Source organism: Ambystoma mexicanum, chromosome 3q (genome assembly GCF_040938575.1).
Source record: "Ambystoma mexicanum isolate Mex_15411 chromosome 3q, UKY_AmexF1_1, whole genome shotgun sequence".
In the NCBI taxonomy this organism is placed as follows: Eukaryota; Metazoa; Chordata; class Amphibia; order Caudata; family Ambystomatidae; genus Ambystoma; species Ambystoma mexicanum.
The window spans coordinates 588,673,585-588,694,383 of NC_090926.1; the positions used below are offsets into that span (position 1 = coordinate 588,673,585).

Here is a 20,799-nt window from a genome sequence, read left to right on the forward strand (position 1 = left end):
TGTTTTTAAAAAAAGACTCTAGACCCCGCCATCCTTATCAACTATAGGCCTATTACCACGGTGCCGTTCCTTCTCAAAATAATTGATAAAGTGGCTTACTTGCAAATACAGAACTACCTTGAGGTCAATCATCTCTTAGGCTCCCGCCAATCCGGCTTTAGGCCACAACATGGCACGGAAAAGGCATTAATCGAACTAAAAACCCAAATTGATGAGCTCAAGGACAAAGGGAAACAGCCATGCTCCTTTTGCTCGACTGCCTTTGACCTGGTGGACCATGAAGTTCTGTGCAGACACTTGGCCTCGGCTGCCCACTTCTATAAGGATGCAATTGCCTGGGCCCAATCCTTCTTAAACAACAGAGTTTTCTCCCCATCAGCAGCTGCAAATCCTATCCAGACAACATGTGGCGTCCCACAAGGATCCTGTGTATAGCCAACTATGTGTAATATATTTACAAAGCCTTTGTTTGACAAATTGGACAGGCTAGGTGTCGCCTACACTAATTATGCAGATGATACCCAGATCCTCATTCCCTTTTCGGGCAATTATGATGATGGCCTGTCTTTGGTAAAAATAATATACCTCCTCATTCAGGCATGGATGGCAACCCATGGCCTCTGCCTGAATGATGACAAAACAGAGATCCTGATTCTCAGAGCAGCGGCCAACCTAAAAAACTGAATAATTGAAAGATTGTACATCAGTAATGTTTGTTTTTAAATAAATATGTATAAGAATTATTTTATTTAATTTAATTTTGTAAAGGTGTTTGTGCACTATAAACAAATAAAAAAAAATTACTCTGCCTTCAACATAGATGGAAACACTATCAACCTTGATTCCACTCTAACCCTTGGCAAACGGGTCAATTCCTTGGCGTCTTCCTCTGCCTACATGTGCAAGCTCATCACAGCGTGCAGGCTATTTCTATCTAAGGCTCACTGCATTATCCTCGCTAATGCACCAATACTCGCAAAATTAGATTACTGTAATGCCCTCTACTTAGGTGCTAATAAGGTGCTTAAAAGTACATCCGAGACAAAATCCAAATTTGACAGAATAACACACTAAGAACGTCCCTGAACATACCTAACGGAGAACATGTTTCAGAAATCAGAAGAGATAATCACTGGCTGAAGATAAACGACAGAATCCTGCTTAAAACAGTCTCCCTCACATTTAAATGCCTAAATAAGGCAGCACCCCCATACCTAACGGAGAGAACTGTAAGGAAAACGTCCACATGCCCCTCCAGAGTGGCTAGTGCCTTCTGCTTGAACATACCCAGATTCCATCTAAAAAATCGGGAGGAATTAGTTTCCCAGTGAAAGCTGGCCAGTACTGGAACGCATTTCCCATCTCTTAGAGCCGACCGATCCCTCTACAGCTTAAGATGCAATACTGTGAAATGGCTGCGATCCAACGACATCTGACCCCTCTTTATTATGCACAGTTTCTGTAGTTATCTGGCACACCTGATATGCACTGCCTGAACTATACTTGCACTTTGTTACCGCTGTACTTCACTGTTTCAGATTGTTATCCGTTTACCCTTCTGTATATATGTAACCTGCCTGACTTTGTAACCTAAGCCTCAAGTATCCTTGTACATGTGTTGCGCCCAGTTACCTCCGGGTTCAGTGCGCCTTACAAATTAATAAACAAACAAACACCCTCCCCACCCATATCCGGCCACAAACACTGAACCCCCATTTTGCCTGGGAAAGCAGACGCTTTCCGTAGGAAAGGGCTTTCCATATATGGCAATTTCAGTTCTTTAAGAGGAAGGAAGAAGGCCAGAAAACAGGATGTCCAAAGGATATGTTAAAATCTTGTGGCGTGGCCATTTTAGAGTATATGGTACTCTATTTGGCATTAAGTGGTAAATGCAGAAGTGCACGAGAAAATGAAAAAAAAAACGGTACAAAAGCATCCACATCAAGATGGACACATGAAGTTAGTAAGCACAAACTTATAAATAAAAAAACTACAAAGGACACAAGGTGTCCATACCACACTTAACTGTAAGGTGATGTTTGCAGGAAAAATAAACATAATTTTACTCTGGATAACAGAGTTCTCATGCACTGATAGCAATAGGGACTGATCAGTGCCCCCAAATAGATGAGTTTAGCAAGGCCAGTACAGGTAAAAAGCTGCACTGGCCTCCAAAAGTCAAATTCAAAATAGTATAAAAATGTTGGGTGTCCCATTGATGTCTACGGAGGGAAATTTGAACATTAAAAGTCTTTCCTAACAGATACAAAACCGGACGACCACATCCTTGAGTGTCCTTACCACCAAAGGTGGGCCCAGGGCCGGCCTTAGCAGCAACAGCGCCCTGGGCTGATTAAAAAAGAATTGGCGCCCCCCCTGGAGGGGCAGGGGGGTAACTCCCAGCTACGTGCCTGGCAGGAAGTTAATCACTGGAATAGGACGCTCATGCTAATACACGAGTGACCTATTCCAATGAAATCCGCCTCGCTCTTGCGTTGGGGTGAGGAGTTCATCATCTGAATAGGTTATTAAATGCGCCACACCGCCACAGGCACATTTAATAACAAAAAGAGGCACATTCTCCCACTAAGCGAGCTCGGGGAGCCCTTGAAAGACTCTCCAGAGCTGGTGTGGCAGGGGGCTAATGGCGCCCTAGGCGGTCGCCAGGCCCACCTTGCCCTAAGGCCGCCCCTGGGTGTGCCCATGAACCAAGCTACACAACTTGCTGTGTCTAAGTCTGCTTGGAAGGCTTGGCAAGCAGTCTCCTTTACCATCAGTAACTAGGCCTTTGAAGCCATTCCTTATCTCTCCCTGTGGCAGGTGCTCTGCTGCCTCCAATACATCCTTCCACAGCACGTGGTAATATTTTGCAAGCACACAAGATGCATGTATGGCCTCAAGAGAGATTGCGTCCCAAACACATTTACCCAAGGCCTTAGTTATTTGCTTTCGTATTTTGTGGAACTGCTTCAAAAGGTAGCAGACATTACACCAACAGTGCGCACCAGGTCATATGTTCAGAAGAAACTGTCTAAACCGCCATTACCTTTTTTTCATGGTCCTTCTTAAGACGACATTTGGATGCCCATAAACAGAGGTCTCCATTATGTCCAAGTCTGGCAAGGGATCGAGACTGCTGCCATTTTAAAAATCTGCTTCCAGGCCACTGAAATCGGGTTCATCCATGATGAATACCATGGGGAAGTGTTCCCGGCAAGTTCCCATGAGTTCGAACTGAAAAAGGACTCGGTTCCCTTCATCAAGCACCTCCTGCATCGCTATAGTGCCCCCCTTTTTGCTGTGTCGAGATCATCAACCTGACGAGACGTGATAACGGCGGCAGTAATTCGGCTCTGGTCTTCGAAGGGATTTTGGTTTTGGGAGACAGGGCCCGAGGTCTCTAGCATACAGGTGCTCATTTTCAAGAAATCTCCGCTGGCCTTAACAGGCACAGTGGCTCCTTGCTTCTCTCTCAGAAAATAAGACTTTAGCGCTGAAGCCGTCGGCACCAAGCCCTTTGAGAATATCTGAACACTGTTTTGCCCATAGAATCCCGTTGCTCCACAGTAGACTCATCGCTTCTTGAGCTGTGCGCAGAAGAGGACAAAGAATGGCATTGGTTGATCTGTAACCAAGAGCAACCTCTTGGGGGGGGGGGGGGGGGGTCCCGTGAATTGAACGGAAATCTGCTAAGCACCACCTTTACCACACATTCCATAGGGCCTTGGGGTTCATTGCCATGTTGTAGTAGACCCCCAAACAACAGAAACAGATAATATTGGGGCCGTTAAAGGTCATTTTAAACGCCCAGTTCTTGCAGCGTTTGAAAACAGATAGTAACCGATCCTGGCATAATGAAACAGTTTGGTTCTATCAAAGAAAGAGCATTCTGGTGCAGGGTGCCAAGCACGGAAAAAAGAACTGAATTCATGGGGCATGGTGTGCACTATGTATATGCTGGTCGCCCTCACTTTCTGGAGTCATGGAGTGGATGGTCAAAAAACATGGGAGAAACAGGCACACCTCACCCATTGCTGGCGAAAAACGTCTGGTGTCCGGTAACGCGCCCCATGAAATATCTAAGATGAGAAATCTGAGAGAGGATTCAAGCCGTTAGAATTAGAAGCTTTGAAAGAGCTGTGTGTGGGTCTTAGTGCTGGAAGTTGGAAATGCAGAGAGTATGGACTGAGGCGCATCAGCAGAGATGTGTGTGGCCCTCTGCCATAAATCTAGAAACCCCTGGAGTGCTCTAGGTTAGGATGAACATGCATGTGCAGAGTGGAGTGACATATTCCATTTGATGGAAAGGAAGGGTGGGGAGATATGTTAGCACCACTAAACCACTTGTTGAGGTAGTGGATGTGGGAGGGAGCTGTCCAGGGTATCATGGGCCCTCTGAGTATCTTAGGCCTCTATATTTTCCCTCTCACCCCACCATATGTTAAGTATCTAAAGTGCATACTACTATTACTACTCCAGAGGTGCTGAAGAGACTATGGCCATCTTACAGTATTTAATGCTGCCTTAAACCTAGCACTTGCAAATTGCTGGCTGCACTACCACTGTTTGTTGCCTTTATTATTATTTATCTGTTTCTCCTCTGCTTCACACTTTTCACTTCTCCCCCCTTCCATGCACTTTCCCCTCCCCCCTCAACCATGCACTTGCGCGTTCTCAATGTCACTGGGCCTAGTAAAATCGCTGTTATTTTCTCCCCTGTTCCCCTCCCTTGCCTTGTCCCGCTCTGAAACACTTGTGTACGAGCGCGATAGAAATAAAATAATCAATCAATGACAACAGAAAATCATAGTGAGGACGAACATAGAGTTAAGCACAAGAGTGAGCATCAGGACTACCTAAGCAAGGCACCATCAATGGGACTACAAGTAATGGTTCCCAAGGCACCTGCTGCTGGAAGCTAAAGGTAGGGCCCAATATAACAGCACCCCAGGGTTTAGTGTCAATATTTAACATGAGCCCAAGTAGAGGGACAGCCTAACTGTGTGCTATTAAGAATGCGTCATCCAATCCTTAAATTCCGAGGGATGGGGGGGCATTATCCTAATTTGGACAGCTATCCAAAGGCATGCAAAATAAATATATGTAACTATAAAACTTCACTACGGCCCTTGACATCCTTTGTACAAAAGAAAGGGATGGTCAAGTTTAAGCAAGCTCATATGTACAAATATGAGTAGCCTAATTCACCAAGATAGACATTATTGAGTGGAAAATAAGCCCCAACCGTCGCATCTTTTTCTAGCTCGTCAGGGCTCTAGAGAGCGGCTCTGGAGAAAGGAGATAGATGAGAGATTAGGGAATAGGGAGTTTGCCTTGCGTGACAAGGCTTCCATGTCCAGCAGTACGGATGTGCATAGGCTCAGGAGGGGTGTGTCGCAGCAGTGAAAAAGCAGAAGTACAAATGAGGATTAAACGGACAGTGCCTGTGAAAATACTGCATAAGCATGGGGTGTTGAAGTTTAAGATGTGGGAGCATCGGCAGCGCTTTGTTCATGTACCAGTACAGAGATAGCAGCGGGGTGTTACATCTCTTACCTAGAATGCCCTTGTAGTTGGTCATCTCGATCTCATCGTTCCTGAACTTTGCCCCCTGCAACTTTAGGCGTGTGTTCACCACCCAAAGAGGTGTAGTAAGCAGTACATTCACCACTCCTGCAAAAGACACATAGTAATTAGAAGGGAGATAGCACACACAGATCAGCGAGATAAAGGGACGTTTTGTGAAGATATATTTTTATCAGTTACTTTTCTTATAACAGGAATTATTTCCATGGTATTTTGTATGCATTTATTGATTGGGTTTTAAATTGCGCCACTCACGAAGCCGCTCCAGAAAGCAGAACGACGTTATGTTGTGTTACTTTGCATTTATATAGCGCCTTATGTACCATTGGTATAATCTCAAGGCGCTGGTATGTTGAACGCCCTCGGGAACAAAGTTCAAGGAGAGAGACAGAGAGAGACAGAGAGAGAGAGGGGTAACCAGCTGTGTTTAGTTATGATGATAGGGAGTATGAGGCAAGTGATGGTATGAGAACAGCTATATCGAATGGTGTCATAGTATCCGCTGTGTTCTAGTTGAGTGGTGGTGTAAAGAAGAGAGTAAGCGTGGAGATGTGATATGGTGGTTTACCTTAGGTGCTTGAGATCGAGCACACGCCAATAGTTCCATGCACTCCAAACCGTTCCATTCACTCAGTTTTATGCACTCCAACCATTTTATGCGTTGATCCACATACGTCATCCGTTCATCCACCCACTTCATCCGTTCCACCCACTTCACCCGTTTCATCCACACACTTCTTCCGTTCCACCCACTTCACCCGTTCCACCCACTTCACCCATTCCATCCATCCATCCATTCCCCCCGTTCCATCCACATACTTCACCCGTCCTTACACATATTTCACCCGTTCCATCTATCCACTTCACCCGTTCCATCCACTCACTTCACCCGTTCCATCCATCCACATACTTCACCCATTCCATCCATCCACATACTTCACCCGTTCCATCTATCCACTTCATCCGTTCCAAATAGATACTTGACCCGTTCCATTCACATACTTCATCTGTTCCATCCATCCACATACTTCAGCCGTTCCATCCACATACTCCACCCGTTCCTTCCACATACTTCACCCGTTCCATCCACCCACTTCACCCGTTCCATCCATCCACATACTTCACCCGTTCCATCCACCACATACTTCACCCGTTCCATCCATCCACTTCACCCGTTCCATCTATCCACTTCATCCGTTCCAAATAGATACTTGACCCGTTCCATTCACATACTTCAGCCGTTCCATCCACATACTTCACCCGTTTCATCCACATATTTTACCCGTCCTTCCACATACTTCACCCGTTCCATCCACCCACTTCACCCGTTCCATTCACGTACTTGACCCGTTCCATCCACCAGCTTCACCCGTTCCATCCTCCCACTTTCTCTGTTCGAACCACATATTTCACCCGTTCCTTCCACATACTTCATCCGTTCCATCCATCCACATACTTCAGCCGTTCCATCCACATACTTCACCCGTTTCATCCACATACTTCACCCGTTTCATCCACATAATTCACTCGTTCCACCCATCCATCCATGCATGCATCCATTCCCCCGTTCCTTCCTCATACTTCACCCACCCCATCGATCCACTTCACTCGTTCCATCCACCCACTTCACCCGTTCCAACTACATACTTGACCCATTCCATTCACGTACTTGACCCATTCCATCCACCAGCTTCACCCGTTCTATCCTCCCACTTTCGCTGTTCGAACCATATATTTCACCCATTCCTTCCACATACTTCATCCGTTCCATCCACATGCTTCACCCGTTCCTTCCATATACTTCACGTGTTCCATTTACCCACTTCCCCCGATTCCATCCACCCACTTTGCCCGATCCATCCACCCACTTCATCCTTTCCATCCACATACTTCACCCGTTCCACCCAGTTCATCTGTTCCACCCACATACTTTGTCCGTTCCAACCCCATACTTCACCCGTTCCGTCCAAATACTTCACCCGTTCCGTCCACATACCTCACCCGTTCCGTCCACATACCTCACCCGTTCCGTCCACATACCTCACCCGTTCCGTCCACATACTTCACCTGTTCGCTCCACACTCTATACACCCGCTCCACACTGTATACACCCGCTCCACCCTCTACACCCGCTCCACACCCTACACCTCCGCACCTCGAAGTACTTTTAAGTAAACCGTTTACTGTTTGGAATGCTATCGAGATCGCTTCTGCAGTGTGAGGACTTCTGGCTTGAAACAATTACAAGCTTCATTTATTGCAGCGGATCGCCGCACAAGAAGAGGACGTCCTCCCGTGTTACACGGAAGTTGCCTGACCTAGGTGATTTTGGCATTTTATGATTACGGTCACGTTGTCTCAATTGTTTAGACACGGTTATGGACTGAATCACTCTTCAAGCATAAGTACCAATAACAACGCGTGTATCCGTGCGGACACACGCTCTCTCTCTTTTTGATTCTTAGAGAGACTGTGATTGGTGTAGTGTCACCGGTCCCGCCCCTTGGCAGCCCCTCCCAGAAACTACATATACCCAGGGTGCAGCGCACCTTTAAGTACTTTTAAGTACACTGTTTACTGTTAACTGTGAGCGCTCTCTCAATCGAGAGTTTGATGGTTTTTGTTATATTAGAAAGTATATTATGAGAAGCCCTGTTGAGATAAGGACTCTTCAGGCTGTGTAGGGTTGTGGTGGGCACGCAAGCACGTATCTGTACAATATATGGTTGGAATTGTCAGCTCTCCTCAAATCGGATGCACTGTTTTGCTGAAGCTGTTTGGTGGTAATGTATTTCTGATCCTGGGAAACTGCTTGAAGCAGTTACTGAGCTGTTTAGCTGTTGATTCGTGTGGTATTCACTAGTGCTTGCATGCTGCATCACTTATATAAGTCCAATATGCCATCAAAATTAGAAACTCTTAGGCTTGTACAACGGTTAAAATGTACCCCACTTAAGGAGAAACACGTGTCTAAGACTGAAAAGTTTGGTGGGAGGAGAATTGACTAAAGTGTCCTCGGACATTCGCTCCTTTTACCCAGTGAATACAGGTACTGCACCTTTAGTCAAGGCAAATATAGATTCTGTAATTGCTATAGACATAAATGACTCCGTGCAGGGAGACACACATACATCTATAACGGAGGTCTCTGTGTATCCTACGCCTTTATCGGATACACATGGCCCTAGTCAAACTCTGCCGACAAAAACTGCAATTATTGGTCTGGTTACGGATTCTTTAGGTCAGGTCACGGAGTATTTGGTTGTGAGCGAATCTCCAGTATCAATTGAAAGTCCCACTCTGATACTGGATCGTGAACTATGCAGTCCTGTAAAAAATGTATTAGATTCAAAAAAAGTAGCAGCTGCTAGTTCTAATCACACAGTAGCGAAGGATAGAAATCTTAAAGAAGGAACTAGGGACACTAATTTATTGCACTATTCCTCACTTTCACAAAATTATGTTTAAAGCTACTGTTCCTAATTCCTCACCATTGTCAATTACATTTTCGGATCACTCACCACTAAGAGGATCTGATAAGAACACATCCACTGTGAAAACACCAGCGGTGGATGTGATATTACAGCCTACTTTAGTGGCTACGAATCTGGCACTTACCACGATGCTCAAACTATATGACCACATTGATGCAAAGTTGCAATTACATACAGCCACACTCCATAGCATAGCCAAAGAACAACTAGAGACTACTGTTATCTTACATAAACTCTTTACACAATGACAAACATCGCAAATAATCCCTGGAGACTGCCAAAAGCTGGAATTGTTTCCTTCCGCTTTGGCTAGTCCCAAACCGAATGGAAATGAGTTGAATACATCGGCATCTGTGAGACCTCGAATCTCTCACGTGGAGATCTCGGATTCTGCGATGATTTGCATCAGTACTCAATCTGTAAATGAGCATGGGATATCGGATCACAATGCCAGTGTTAATGCATCTTCCACTAGAGTCCCTACTCTTACAGCCTTGAAGACGGTAGGACCAGTGGTGGAGTTCGATATATTCTCTAAAACTACTAGCACAACACAAACAAAATAAGGTTGTACTACCTATGAAAAAGACAAAAAACCTTATGAATCCCTCTCTTCCGTCTAGTGCTGCATCTAAATAATTCATCAACAGTTTATCTCGACCTAACAAACAAATGCTAGATACAAGTGCGGCAATAAGTATGAAATACTTGACTATTACTAAGAAAAATGGCAAAAAGAGTAAAAAAAGAGACCCTACATCCGCTCCATGCTATCATCCACTCCACACCCGGACACAGTGGGGCTGTGGAGAGAGATTATTATAGTCGCTGGCGCTATGGAAGCATGTTCTCATGAAAGGAATGGTCAGTGCTGGAAATTGACAATATTTGGTGGGGGTATCCCCCGCACCCCTTTCGCACGTGGATGGGATTGTCAGTGGTGTGGGTGGGGCTGGAGCCGGAGTGTCAGTAGTGTGGGCGGGACTGAGTGGCGGAGCTAAGTGTGATGTGCATGCCCCGAATATAGGATGCTTGCTGCTTTGCATAAAAACGAAGTGCTTTTGGGTAACATAAGAAGGACCACAAGTTTATCAAACGTGTCTTTGCTAATAATTCAAACGTGTTCCTTCTGAACATGCAATACACACTTGGTATGGTGCTCATTTCCTCTGTCAGAATAGTCAGCCTGACAGTAAAATGTGTGGAAGCACGAGACATATATTCATTGTTTAAGTTTGGGCTGTCGGGCTGTTCAGCTAAGGGTGACTTTCAGATGCAGTCTGTGAAAATGTGCACCACTAAACTGCATGAAACAGCGTTCGGGAGACTCGCAGAAGTCGTGGGAAAAGAGCTTCCTCAACTTGGGGCGATATTGATATTTTATTTCTATCACGCTCATACACAAGTGTTTCAGAGCGTGGGAGGGGAGGGGAACAGGGGAGAACAAAACATCGATCTTACTAGGCCCGGTGACATTGAGAACGCGCAAGTGCATGGGAGAGCGGGAGGGGAAAAGTGCATGGGAGGGGGGAGAAGTTGAAAGTGTGAAGCAGAGGAGAAACAGATAAATAATAATAAAGGCAACAAACAGTGGTAGTGCAGCCAGCAATTTGCAAGTGCTAGGTTTAAGGCAGCAGACAGGGTAGGTCTGATAAGTGCAGGAAGAAAAAGGGGGGGGGCTGTATGGGTACAGATACAGACCCCAGTCCAAGGGGTGGCCCGGAGGCAGTGCGGGAGGGTGGCAGGGTGAGCAGGTACCTGGGCCCGGAGGACAGAGGGTGGCAAGGTGCACTGTGCCAAGAAAGAACAGATCAGCAGGGGAGATGGGGAGTGAAGGCAGAAGAAAAGAAGAAGGTCTTGAGGTGCTTCCGGAACCAGAGATGGTTCTCCTCAAGTTTTAGAGTGGCAGGCAGGCTGTTCCAGATGGAGACCCCGGCCGAAGACAGATCTACCCCCAGCTCGTTTCTTTGACAAACGACTGACCCTGAGGGAGTTAGAGGTAGAGGAGGGAAGAGCTCGAGAGGGGAGGTATTTGCGGAGGGATAACTGAAGGTATTTTGGACCCAGGCCCTGTGGACAATGCAGAGGGTTTTGAATTTAATCCTTGCATCTACTGGGAGCCAATGGAGAGATTTCAGAGCTTGAGATACACGATCCCAGGGCTTGAGGCCAAGGACAAGTCTTGCAGTCCTGTTCTAGATTAGTTGCAGAGGGCGGAGAGCAGAGGCAGGTAGATTTAGAAAGAGGCTGTTACAATAGTCCAACCTAGAGAGAACCAGAGATTTGGGTAACATGAGCTTCTGGTGGGAAGCAGAGAATAGAGTGGTGGTTTGAGCCTCGTGTCTACACAAAACAGCACTCCGACAAGACAGTTTTAGCAGGAGGGCCGCTCTGTCGTGTGCGAAACCTGAGGGTATTCTCCCAAGTAAACCTCAGAAATCCCTTATTCAGGTGGCATGGGAAGGGCTGGTACTCTGAGATCCCAACCCTGGGTGTGGACGAGCAGGGGAACCCAGGTTTATGCACAGGGGAATGCGGTAATATACCGGAGAAAGGGGCGAGGAAGACATGGGCCTCAAGGCTTTTGTGGACTATTAACTCGACCTCCCTGCCACCAAATGAATCTCCTTTTCTTGAATCCACCATCCCCTGCGCATACAGTGAATCCATTAGACACCCTGTTGCACTTAGAAACCACATTCCCCATGAATTCCTGTTTCCTACCTGAATACTCGCAGTCATTCTTCTTCACGTCCCCTTGATTATTCTTTCTAGAACACCCAATCTACCTTGACAAAACCCTACCAATCCCGTTCCTCAGATTATCATTTCCTGCATTCCCAACCTGCTCAGACAAAACACCATTGTTCCCACAAACCCACCTGTTTATTTTCCGACAATAATCCTCGTCTTTCTAGTTTGTTCGACACAGCCTACAAATCTCAAATTTACCCAAACCATCTAAATGTACCCAAACCTCTAGCAAGAGAACTATAATCCCATACAACATCTCTTCCTCTCTATACCCCGTAGGATATTCAAACATTCCAACCCCCCCCCCTTCCGACACAAACACCTTCACACAACATGAAAGACAACAGACTACTTCTAGAACTGTTCACCTGGCATGTCCCAACCTAAGGGTCAGGCAAAGACAGGCAATTGGCCAGAATTCCACACACCGGGCAGCCCTTTCCTTTCCCCACAGGGATAAAAGGTGGAGCAAGAGAGCACAAGAAGAGGAAAGCAGACAGCACGAGGAGAGAGCTATCCAGACCCGGCAGTTCAAGAGAAAGGCAGCAAGAACCAAGAGTGTGACAAGGAGTGAAGCGACCTTGCCCTTTCCGTCCCAGATCCGCAAAGCCTTCATAAGAGGAAACCGAAGACCGTGAACAATAGCCCAAGTGTATTGCCACAGATGTCAGGGGTACCCGGAGCATGCCTGCGCCAATAAACTGGAGCGAGAGCAACTCCTGCTACCGTGGTACCGGCCTGGACTACAGAGACAAGGAAAGCCAGGCGGTTCATCACAGCTGGTGAGTCAAAGGGGAAACCGAACTGTGTTGAAACAAACCCGCAAAGTGGCAGATTGAGAAAGTTGATACAACTGTGAATAGCAGAGGGAAAACCAGCTGCAGAGGGGACGGCACCAAGTGGGTGCTGACTCGAGAAACTCTGTGCTCGAATGTTGAAAAACTGCTGATACCAGAAGGCCGTAGGAGAGCTGCCAAGACAGGTGAAAGTGGTCATACAGGAGGTCTAGCAAAATCCCTGTACAGTCGAACGTTTTTGACAGTCAAACTGTTAAGAAAGCAAGGGAACTGAATACTGCATCAAAAGAGGAAACCTTTCAGTACCCAGAGGAGGGATGCCGATAAAGAGGGGCGAAGTCCAAAGTCCCAAGAAACCGTGCGTTGACAAAGGTGAACCCGGCAGAGGGTTGTCCATGAGAACAGTTTAAAAAGACCTTAAGACTTTATGAAAGAGAGGGAGCCAGGGGTGACGAACCATCACCCTAGAATATGTGAATAAACCATAGTGACCCAGCAGAGGGAGGTTGAGATTCAGGAAGGGCCTACGCCCAGAAGAGGGGGACCCAAGGGTGACAAATCCACACCTCAAATGCAATCCGAAAAGGAACTTCTGTTTATTTTGTTTCTTTTGGAACTATCATACCCTCGTTAAGCAGGAGACTCGGGCACTGATGGTTCCGATATTGATAAGAACTGTTTAAGGGGTCTATGCCCGGAAGAGGAGGACCCTTCGGTGAAGCCATGACCCAACGTACATGTGGAACAGAACTTTTTGTTTGTTTGTTGAGTACATCAGGCCCTTGAAGGCAAGAGACTTTTAGTGAAAGAGACTTGACTATCGAAGAACCCGACTCCAGATACCGAACTGTCGGCTCGTGCTGGGAAAAGCTTGTGTGTGTGTTGAGGAGCTCCACCTTGTCCCGTGCTCAAAATATGGGGAAGGGAGACCCCTGGCAATTACATCCTGACATATTTGTGAACACTTCTTTCTTTTGAAAACCTTATCCCGCACTCTTTCTATATTTAGTTGTAAGGATTTGGCAATATTTTTTTTATTTTTTTAGTATAGGGTATTTATTTTAACAAGATGCCACAAGGACTCCCTCAATTTCATTTGATGGTCGACGCTTGCTCCCATCTTAGATTTAGGTTTAGATTAGGAGTTTTTCCAGCATTCATACAGTTTCATAAACACCTTTGAACTGCGATTACTTGTGTCTGTCTTTACTGTTGCCACCATGAGTTGGGCCAGAGGGGAGAATCAGAGAGGTCACGAAAAAGTACAGAGGAGGAAGAGGGAGGAGTTGAGTGGTTGAGGCCAGGAGGGAGGGGAGGTCCACCCACTCAGAGGAAGGAGGTGATCTGACCAGGTGGCCGATAGATGGTAGCCATGGTAAGAGACTGACCAGGAGCGAGAGCCTGCAGACAGTGCATTCAAAAGAGCAGTAGGTTTGCAAAGGAATGATAGAGGCAGGAATCCACACAGGAAAGAACAGGGCTATACCCCCTCCGGACCGGGTGGATCTGGGTGCGGAGAGAATCTTGTAGCCGTCAGGGAGGGGAGTATCAAAACTCGTGACAGAGCTTGCCGTGAACCATGTTTCAGTGAGAGCGAGGACATTAAGGTCAAGTTCTTCCTGGAGGCGACAGATGTCAGATGAGTGTTTGACGGCTAAGCAAGAGAGTTGAGAGTGGCAATATGGAGAAGGTTGCCATCCTTGAAAGACTTCGGGGCAGGGGTACAGATCAGAGGTATGCCCTGCAGAGGTGTAGAAGGAGGTGTAGTCAGAGCTGAAGGGGGGGTAGGAGAGGAAGGAGAGTGCAAGGTAGCCAGGGAGAGCCAAAGGGGGGACGCAAGGAAGCAGAGAAATTGATAGAAGGGACAGCAGGAGATGAAAGGAAATTGATGAGGCGTGGGAAGCGTCTATCAAAGAGAAGGAGGTTGGCCTGAGGGCCTTGCACCAAGACGGTGATGTTCAGGTAGACATTAATGATGACCTTAGAGGAGTCGAAGGGGGCCAGGAGGACCTCACAGCGGGTGCTACCATTAATGGGAGGAGAAAGGAGAGAGCACAGGCACCATATGAAGAGTCGATAGATCTGGCAGGGTAACAACAGAGGATGTCAGGGAGGGTTTGTCTGGAGGAAGCGCTACTGTAAGTGTCAGCGATAGGGAGACCAGGGTTGGAGACCAAGATATCCCTTTTCAACTTCTTCCTACCAGATTTAGTGAGCGGGGAAGGATAGTTAATGGAGAAACAGTTGGAGAACCGGAGAGCACCATGGATGATGTAGGGAGAGAGAGGGGGGGGGTAAAAGCAGAGGGTGAGGGTCAGGACAGGACCGACGTGGCAGAGTAGCACAATGCAGTCATTGGGCCAACTAAGTACAAAGAGAAAAAAGCATGCAATACAACGACAATGGCACAACTACATTTAAAGTGGAACAGAGAGTGGATACACAACTAAATTCAAATTGGAACAGTGGGTGGAAATGCAACTAAATTTAACACTTGGTGGATACACAACTACATTGAAATTGGAACAGTGGGTTGAAGCAAAGTAGAATAAAAACACCTCCTCCTGGTACGACTCTGACCTAGCCACCCTTAACCGTGAGTGTAGGGTGGCTGAGAGGAAACGGCGGCCTTCTCGTACATCCTCTGACAAACTGGCCTGCCGCCTGCTCCAAAGGCATTACCGACTCCTTGTCCGGATTTAGAAAAGAGTCAGCATCCAAGCCTGCGTCTCTGCACCCACTAACAACTCAGCCAAACTCTTTAAAATCTGAAAGGATCTGGCCAACCCTGCTGCAGTCTCTACCTCTCCTGTCGCCTCCAAGGCACTTTGCATGGCCCTTGCCTCTCATATCACCTCCAAAACCCAGGACATCCCATCCACCCTCCCGTCCTTTCCTCATCTGGCTCCATCTCTCGCTAACTCTGGCCCTCCTACAGCTGCCTCCCCTCCCACTTTCTCATCCTTTCCTCTTTTCTCCCCGACGAGGTTTCTAGACAAGTCCAATCTATGAAAGTCTCGTCAAAGCAGGTCCTTCCCGGTTCGTCTAAAACCATCAAGGACCATATTGACACCCTTGCTCCTGTTCTGGCTGACTTCTGTAACCTCTCCTTTACCACTGGAGCCTTCCCCTTCCCTCTGAAGCACTCTCTTGTGCACCCTCTTCTCAGGAAACCCACTGTCGGCCCCTCATGCCCGGCTAACTATCGCCCGATCGCCATCACTCCTTTCCTGGGCAGACACCTGGAAAAGTTGGCCATCTCGCAGCTTAATCCTCACACCGATTCTGCTGGTTGTCTCCATGACCATCAGTCTGGCTTCAGTGCTGCCAAAAGCGCGGAAACTGCTCTCCTGAACATCCGTGAAGACCTGCTCTAAAACCTTGATAACATCCCTTCTGTCCTCATCCTACTCAATCTCTCTTCTGCGTTTGATACAGTCAACCATGCCATCCTGCTCAACAGTCTGCGTAACAACCTTGACATCACCGATCAGACACTGGCCTGGCTGACCTCTTTCCTCTCTGATCGACCCTCCCAGGTCCAAGTTAGGTCCTGCCTTTCCCCTATCTCATTCTCTACCTGTGGTGTTCCCCAGGGGTCTAACCTCTCTCCCTGACTGTTCAACCAATACCTGGCACCCCATGCCCACTGGATTGCCGCTCTCTGCGCCAACTTTCACTCAGCTCTTCTTCAGGCTTCCCGCCGCCACCTCCTCTCCTTCTCTCATATGCGACTGTCTGTTATCCAGGAGTGGTGTGCCGCCAATGATCTCTGCCGTAATGCCAGCAAGATTGAGATTCTCCTAATCAGCACACCTGCACCCTCCTTTACTGCCTCTCTCCGGCCAGCCTCCCTTGGCCCTCTTCCTGCTCCCACCTGTGAGGCTAAGAACATCGGGGTCATCTTCAACGCCACACTCTCCTACTCTCCTCACATCTCCGACGTCTCCAAGAAAACTACCAACTACACCTACTCAGAGGTATTCTTCCTTTCCTCTCCTTTCTCCAGAAACGTACTGTCTCTTGAGCTGTGGTTCTTTCTAGGCTTGGCTATTGCAACAGCCTCTTTCTAAATGTGCCTGCTTCTACTCTCTATCCTCTGCGACTCATTCAGAACAGGACTACAAGACTTGTCCTTGGCCTCAAGCCCTTGTATCGTATCTCCCCAGCCCTGAAATCTCTGCATTGGCTTTCAGTGGCTGCAAGGATTAAATTCAAGACCCTTTGCATTGTCCGCAAGGCTTTCTGGGGCCAAAATACCTTCAACTCTACCTCTGTAAATACCTTCCCACTTGAGCTCTTCGCTCCTCCACCTCCAACTCCCTCAGGGTCAGTTGCTTTTCCAAGCAATGAGTTGGGGGTAGATCTCTTTCCTCGGCTGGGGCCTCCCTCTGGAACAGCCTCCCTGCCACTCAAAACCATATCCGGTCCCGGAAGCACCTCAAGACCTTCCTCCTCTTTGCTTTGCCTTCGCTCTTCCTCTCCCCTGCTGATCTATCTGCTCTATCTGCTTTGGTACCCTAACGTCTGGTTACCCTCTGACCTCGGGCCCAGGTCCATGCTGACCCACACACTCACCCACACTGTCTCTTGGCAACCCTGCACTTGGGTCTGTATCTGTAACCCTACAGTCCCCTTACCCGCACTAATCAGACACCCCTTGTCTGTGTGCTAAACTCTGCGCTTGTCACCTGCTGGCTGCACTACTAGCAGTTTTTTATCCCTTGTTAGCACTTTCTACTTCTCCCCTGCCCCCTGCACTTTCCCACTTCCCTCTTCCCTGCACTTGCACATTCTCAATGTCACTTGGCCTAATAAGATGGTTTAGTCATCCCTTGTTCCCCTCCCTTGCCTTGTCAAGCACTGAAACACTTGTGTATGAGCGTGATACAAATACAATAGATCATATCATAATGTGCAAGATAAACAATGTTTCCCACTTCTATAGCGCTTCATAAAATATAATAAATTATATTCCCACTGTGTAATTTTGGAACTCTTAAAATGGCTAAACATTCTAAATATCTCAAACCCAGTTCCGGCCTATTTATTTCGACCGGAATCGATTGAGGGAGGCCCAAAATGGGTTCCAACAGTTTCCCTTGTAAGGTGTGCAAGAACCACAAAGGCTGCCCAGTTCAGTCTCATATTATAGGGACTAATTTCTACGGGTATGAGTTACTCAAGGGTACTAAAGAAATTCCTCCATTACTGGGGTCGAACCGTCTCCAAGCTGCCAAAATGGTCACAGTCTTCATTGCAACCTTGATTTCTAAAGGCTTAGTAAGCCGACCTGAACAGAACCAAAATCCCAAATATGTAAATGCCATTACTAAACTTGTTTTTGCTCCCCGAAATTCCAAGAAAACATTTAATTTGTAGGTACCTTATGCAAAAACAGCATCGTCTTTGTTTTTCCAATGTTAATTTCCAATGTATCATCTATAATATATTGCCACTCATCATTCAAGCTGCAAAAAAGAAACATGAGTGCCCAAGTTTAGGAGGAGTAATTCACAATTGTTGAGAGTGTATCCCCAAAATCTGCCAAATACTGTGTAGACAGACAAAGGGCTTGGATACAACACTGTTTCAATCCAGAATTTGTTGGAATCTCTTTATAAAATACACCTTCACAGTTTAGGTTTACAGTTTGATCTCTGTGTGCAACTTCCATGAACAATAAATTCTCATGTTGATAATTTAGTCCTTATCTTACCCCTGTAAACTTTATCCAAAGCCGCCAGGTCTAAGAAATGTAGCATATAAATGGGGATTACAGTTAGAAAGGACTTGAAGTTCAAATTGAACCCATTACAGGTGGTGCCATATTTTTCCTAAACATAGTTTTAAAAATAGGCCTAATAATTTTAGCACTAGTCCAAGCCACATAATATTTTATAGGGCGGGAAAAAACGTTTGTGCTGGAATATCTAACATAGCTATTTATATCAGCAAAGCTCTTCCTGTCTCACTGGTTTATATATAGGAACTAGTTCATGTAGTGGGAAACATGGATGTTTCCAAAATATTTGAAAACATGGTTGTTAAATTATCTGCCCTAATTGTAAGCGGTTCTTTTAAAACAATATTAGATAAACCATCTGGTTCCAGAGCTTTCAACCTTTAAAAAAAATTAATATCCAATACCCACAGCATGGAAAAGAATCCTGTCCAATTAGGTAAGCGTAAAGGAGAGTAACGGACAATTAAAACAAGCATGAAAATAAGATGGCCATTCCTACTCCCCAATGCAATTTAGCTGAGCAACAGTCTATGGTCTGCATTTGTCACCAGCATTTGTCACTAGCACCTACTAACGCTTTACTATCATTTTTCACAACAATTTTAAGTATATTTTTCCAAAGGTGGGCGTTTTCATAATCTAGTTTGATGATCTCCCATTTGTGAGCTAGAAGTTGCACCCTAAAGTTGAAATGTCTTAAAAAATAGCACAGCTCTTTTTTACTTAATAGAAATTTCTTTTATATGAGCGTCTATAAGAAGAGCGTTTCATTTTGTATTCACAAACGAAAACTTGTCGGTCTAGGACTTCAAAGTCTCCCGAAAAAAATAAGGTAAACAAAGTGTAGCAAAATGGCCCTGTTCTCCACCGATCCCAAACTACACTCCATATACTTTCAATTTTCATCTAACTTCTATTTGATCAAGAAATAACATTTCTTGCACTATTAACGCTAGTATGTAGCGCTTTTTGGTGATTTTATTTTCCACTCACAGACATTAGGGATAAATGAGCATGGTCACTCCATCCATTAAGTGACACATTCAAATACATTCTCTGAGAAAAAAGGCAGAACAAAAATAGTTTATTAAGGATTAGGATTGATGTGTGAAATCTTTGAGAATTTTCCAACAAACCCAACCATTGATTACTATAAAGTCCCATTCACGAAATACTATGCCCAGACCAATGCATCAGTCTTAATTTGTTTCATAGTTGTTTTCTGAGTATTATTGTACAACCCCTATGCTAACATATTCCTTCATGGCATATTCCGCCAGGCTTAAACACAGCTCACAACACCTCTTTCCATCAGAATGCAGCAACGTCGTCGACTAAATTCGGTCTTGCTGGACACTTAACTACTCTTCTTGCTATCGCACATATTCCCCTCTGCCCCCCACTCAGCACCCATCCATGGGCCTGACCTCATGGGTAGCTCTTTTGGAGCCCACCCAGCCCTCATAACTCCTTATATCTGCCAAATACATGCACGCATTCTAGCCTACACAAAATGTCCCACACCTTGAACTTCGGTCCACCCAGGCCGTTCCCACCACAGACAAGTTGGGGCCATATTTATGGGATAAAGAAGCTATACAAATGACTACTACTACTTTGACATACATCTTGATATTTGGCATTAAAATCACCCGCCACAATAATTTTATCCTGGGGCGATTCATTTTTCAGTACGTCAATGAGGAATCCTTTTCAACTATAATGTTCTGATACTTATTAAAGACAATGTACACATTCATAATTAACCAGTGATTTGCAACACAAATAACGGCCAACACATTCTTACACCTACTCTCAGTTTCAAATACATTCAGTGAGATTGCTAGCATAAGGGCACCACATTGGCTAGGGAGACAGCAGTAGAGACTTTTTTATGTCCATCTAAAAGCGGTTTAGACATCAGGTAGATCTCTTGTAGCATGATGACATGATAATTACTTAGAATGGAATTATCTAAGCCTTCAGTCATAACACCTCTAAAACCCCTTTGACTTCCAAGAGTACCAAATTAGTGTTCTTATTAGGGATGAAGGATAAGTGATGATTGAAGCAGCCAGGCCCAATAAATTGCCTTTATATGCTGATCATTTGATTAAACTGTTTGTATTTTTTGTATTTGTTTATTATTTATATTGCGCACCGAACCCTGAGGTAACTGGGCGCTGGAAAAACATAGGAGTTACATACATGGAGCAAAGCAAAAACACAATAGAAGTTAGGAGGACCAATGGTTACAGTTGGGTCTCGAATCAGGAAGCATTTATACAATAACATAAGCACAAGTGCATCAGGCAGTCATAAAGTGGAAGTTCGGGGGAGTAGCAAGGTACAGACGAAGGGGATCTCATTGGAGAGGCTCGTTACTCAATCAGTTTTTTATTCCAGATTTGAATGTCTGGAG

The 20,799-nt window shown here is 45.9% G+C and overlaps 1 protein-coding gene across 2 annotated transcripts in view; it reads right to left on the minus strand.

Moving 5' to 3' along the window:
- Window positions 1-20,799, minus strand: part of SLC25A17 (solute carrier family 25 member 17) — a 622,505-nt gene that overhangs the window by 300,960 nt on the left and 300,746 nt on the right. For both annotated transcript variants that reach the window (XM_069654410.1, XM_069654412.1), the window contains exon 5: window positions 5,557-5,673. In XM_069654410.1, the coding sequence (XP_069510511.1) occupies window positions 5,557-5,673 (117 nt within the window). The remainder of the gene's footprint in view (window positions 1-5,556; window positions 5,674-20,799) is intronic.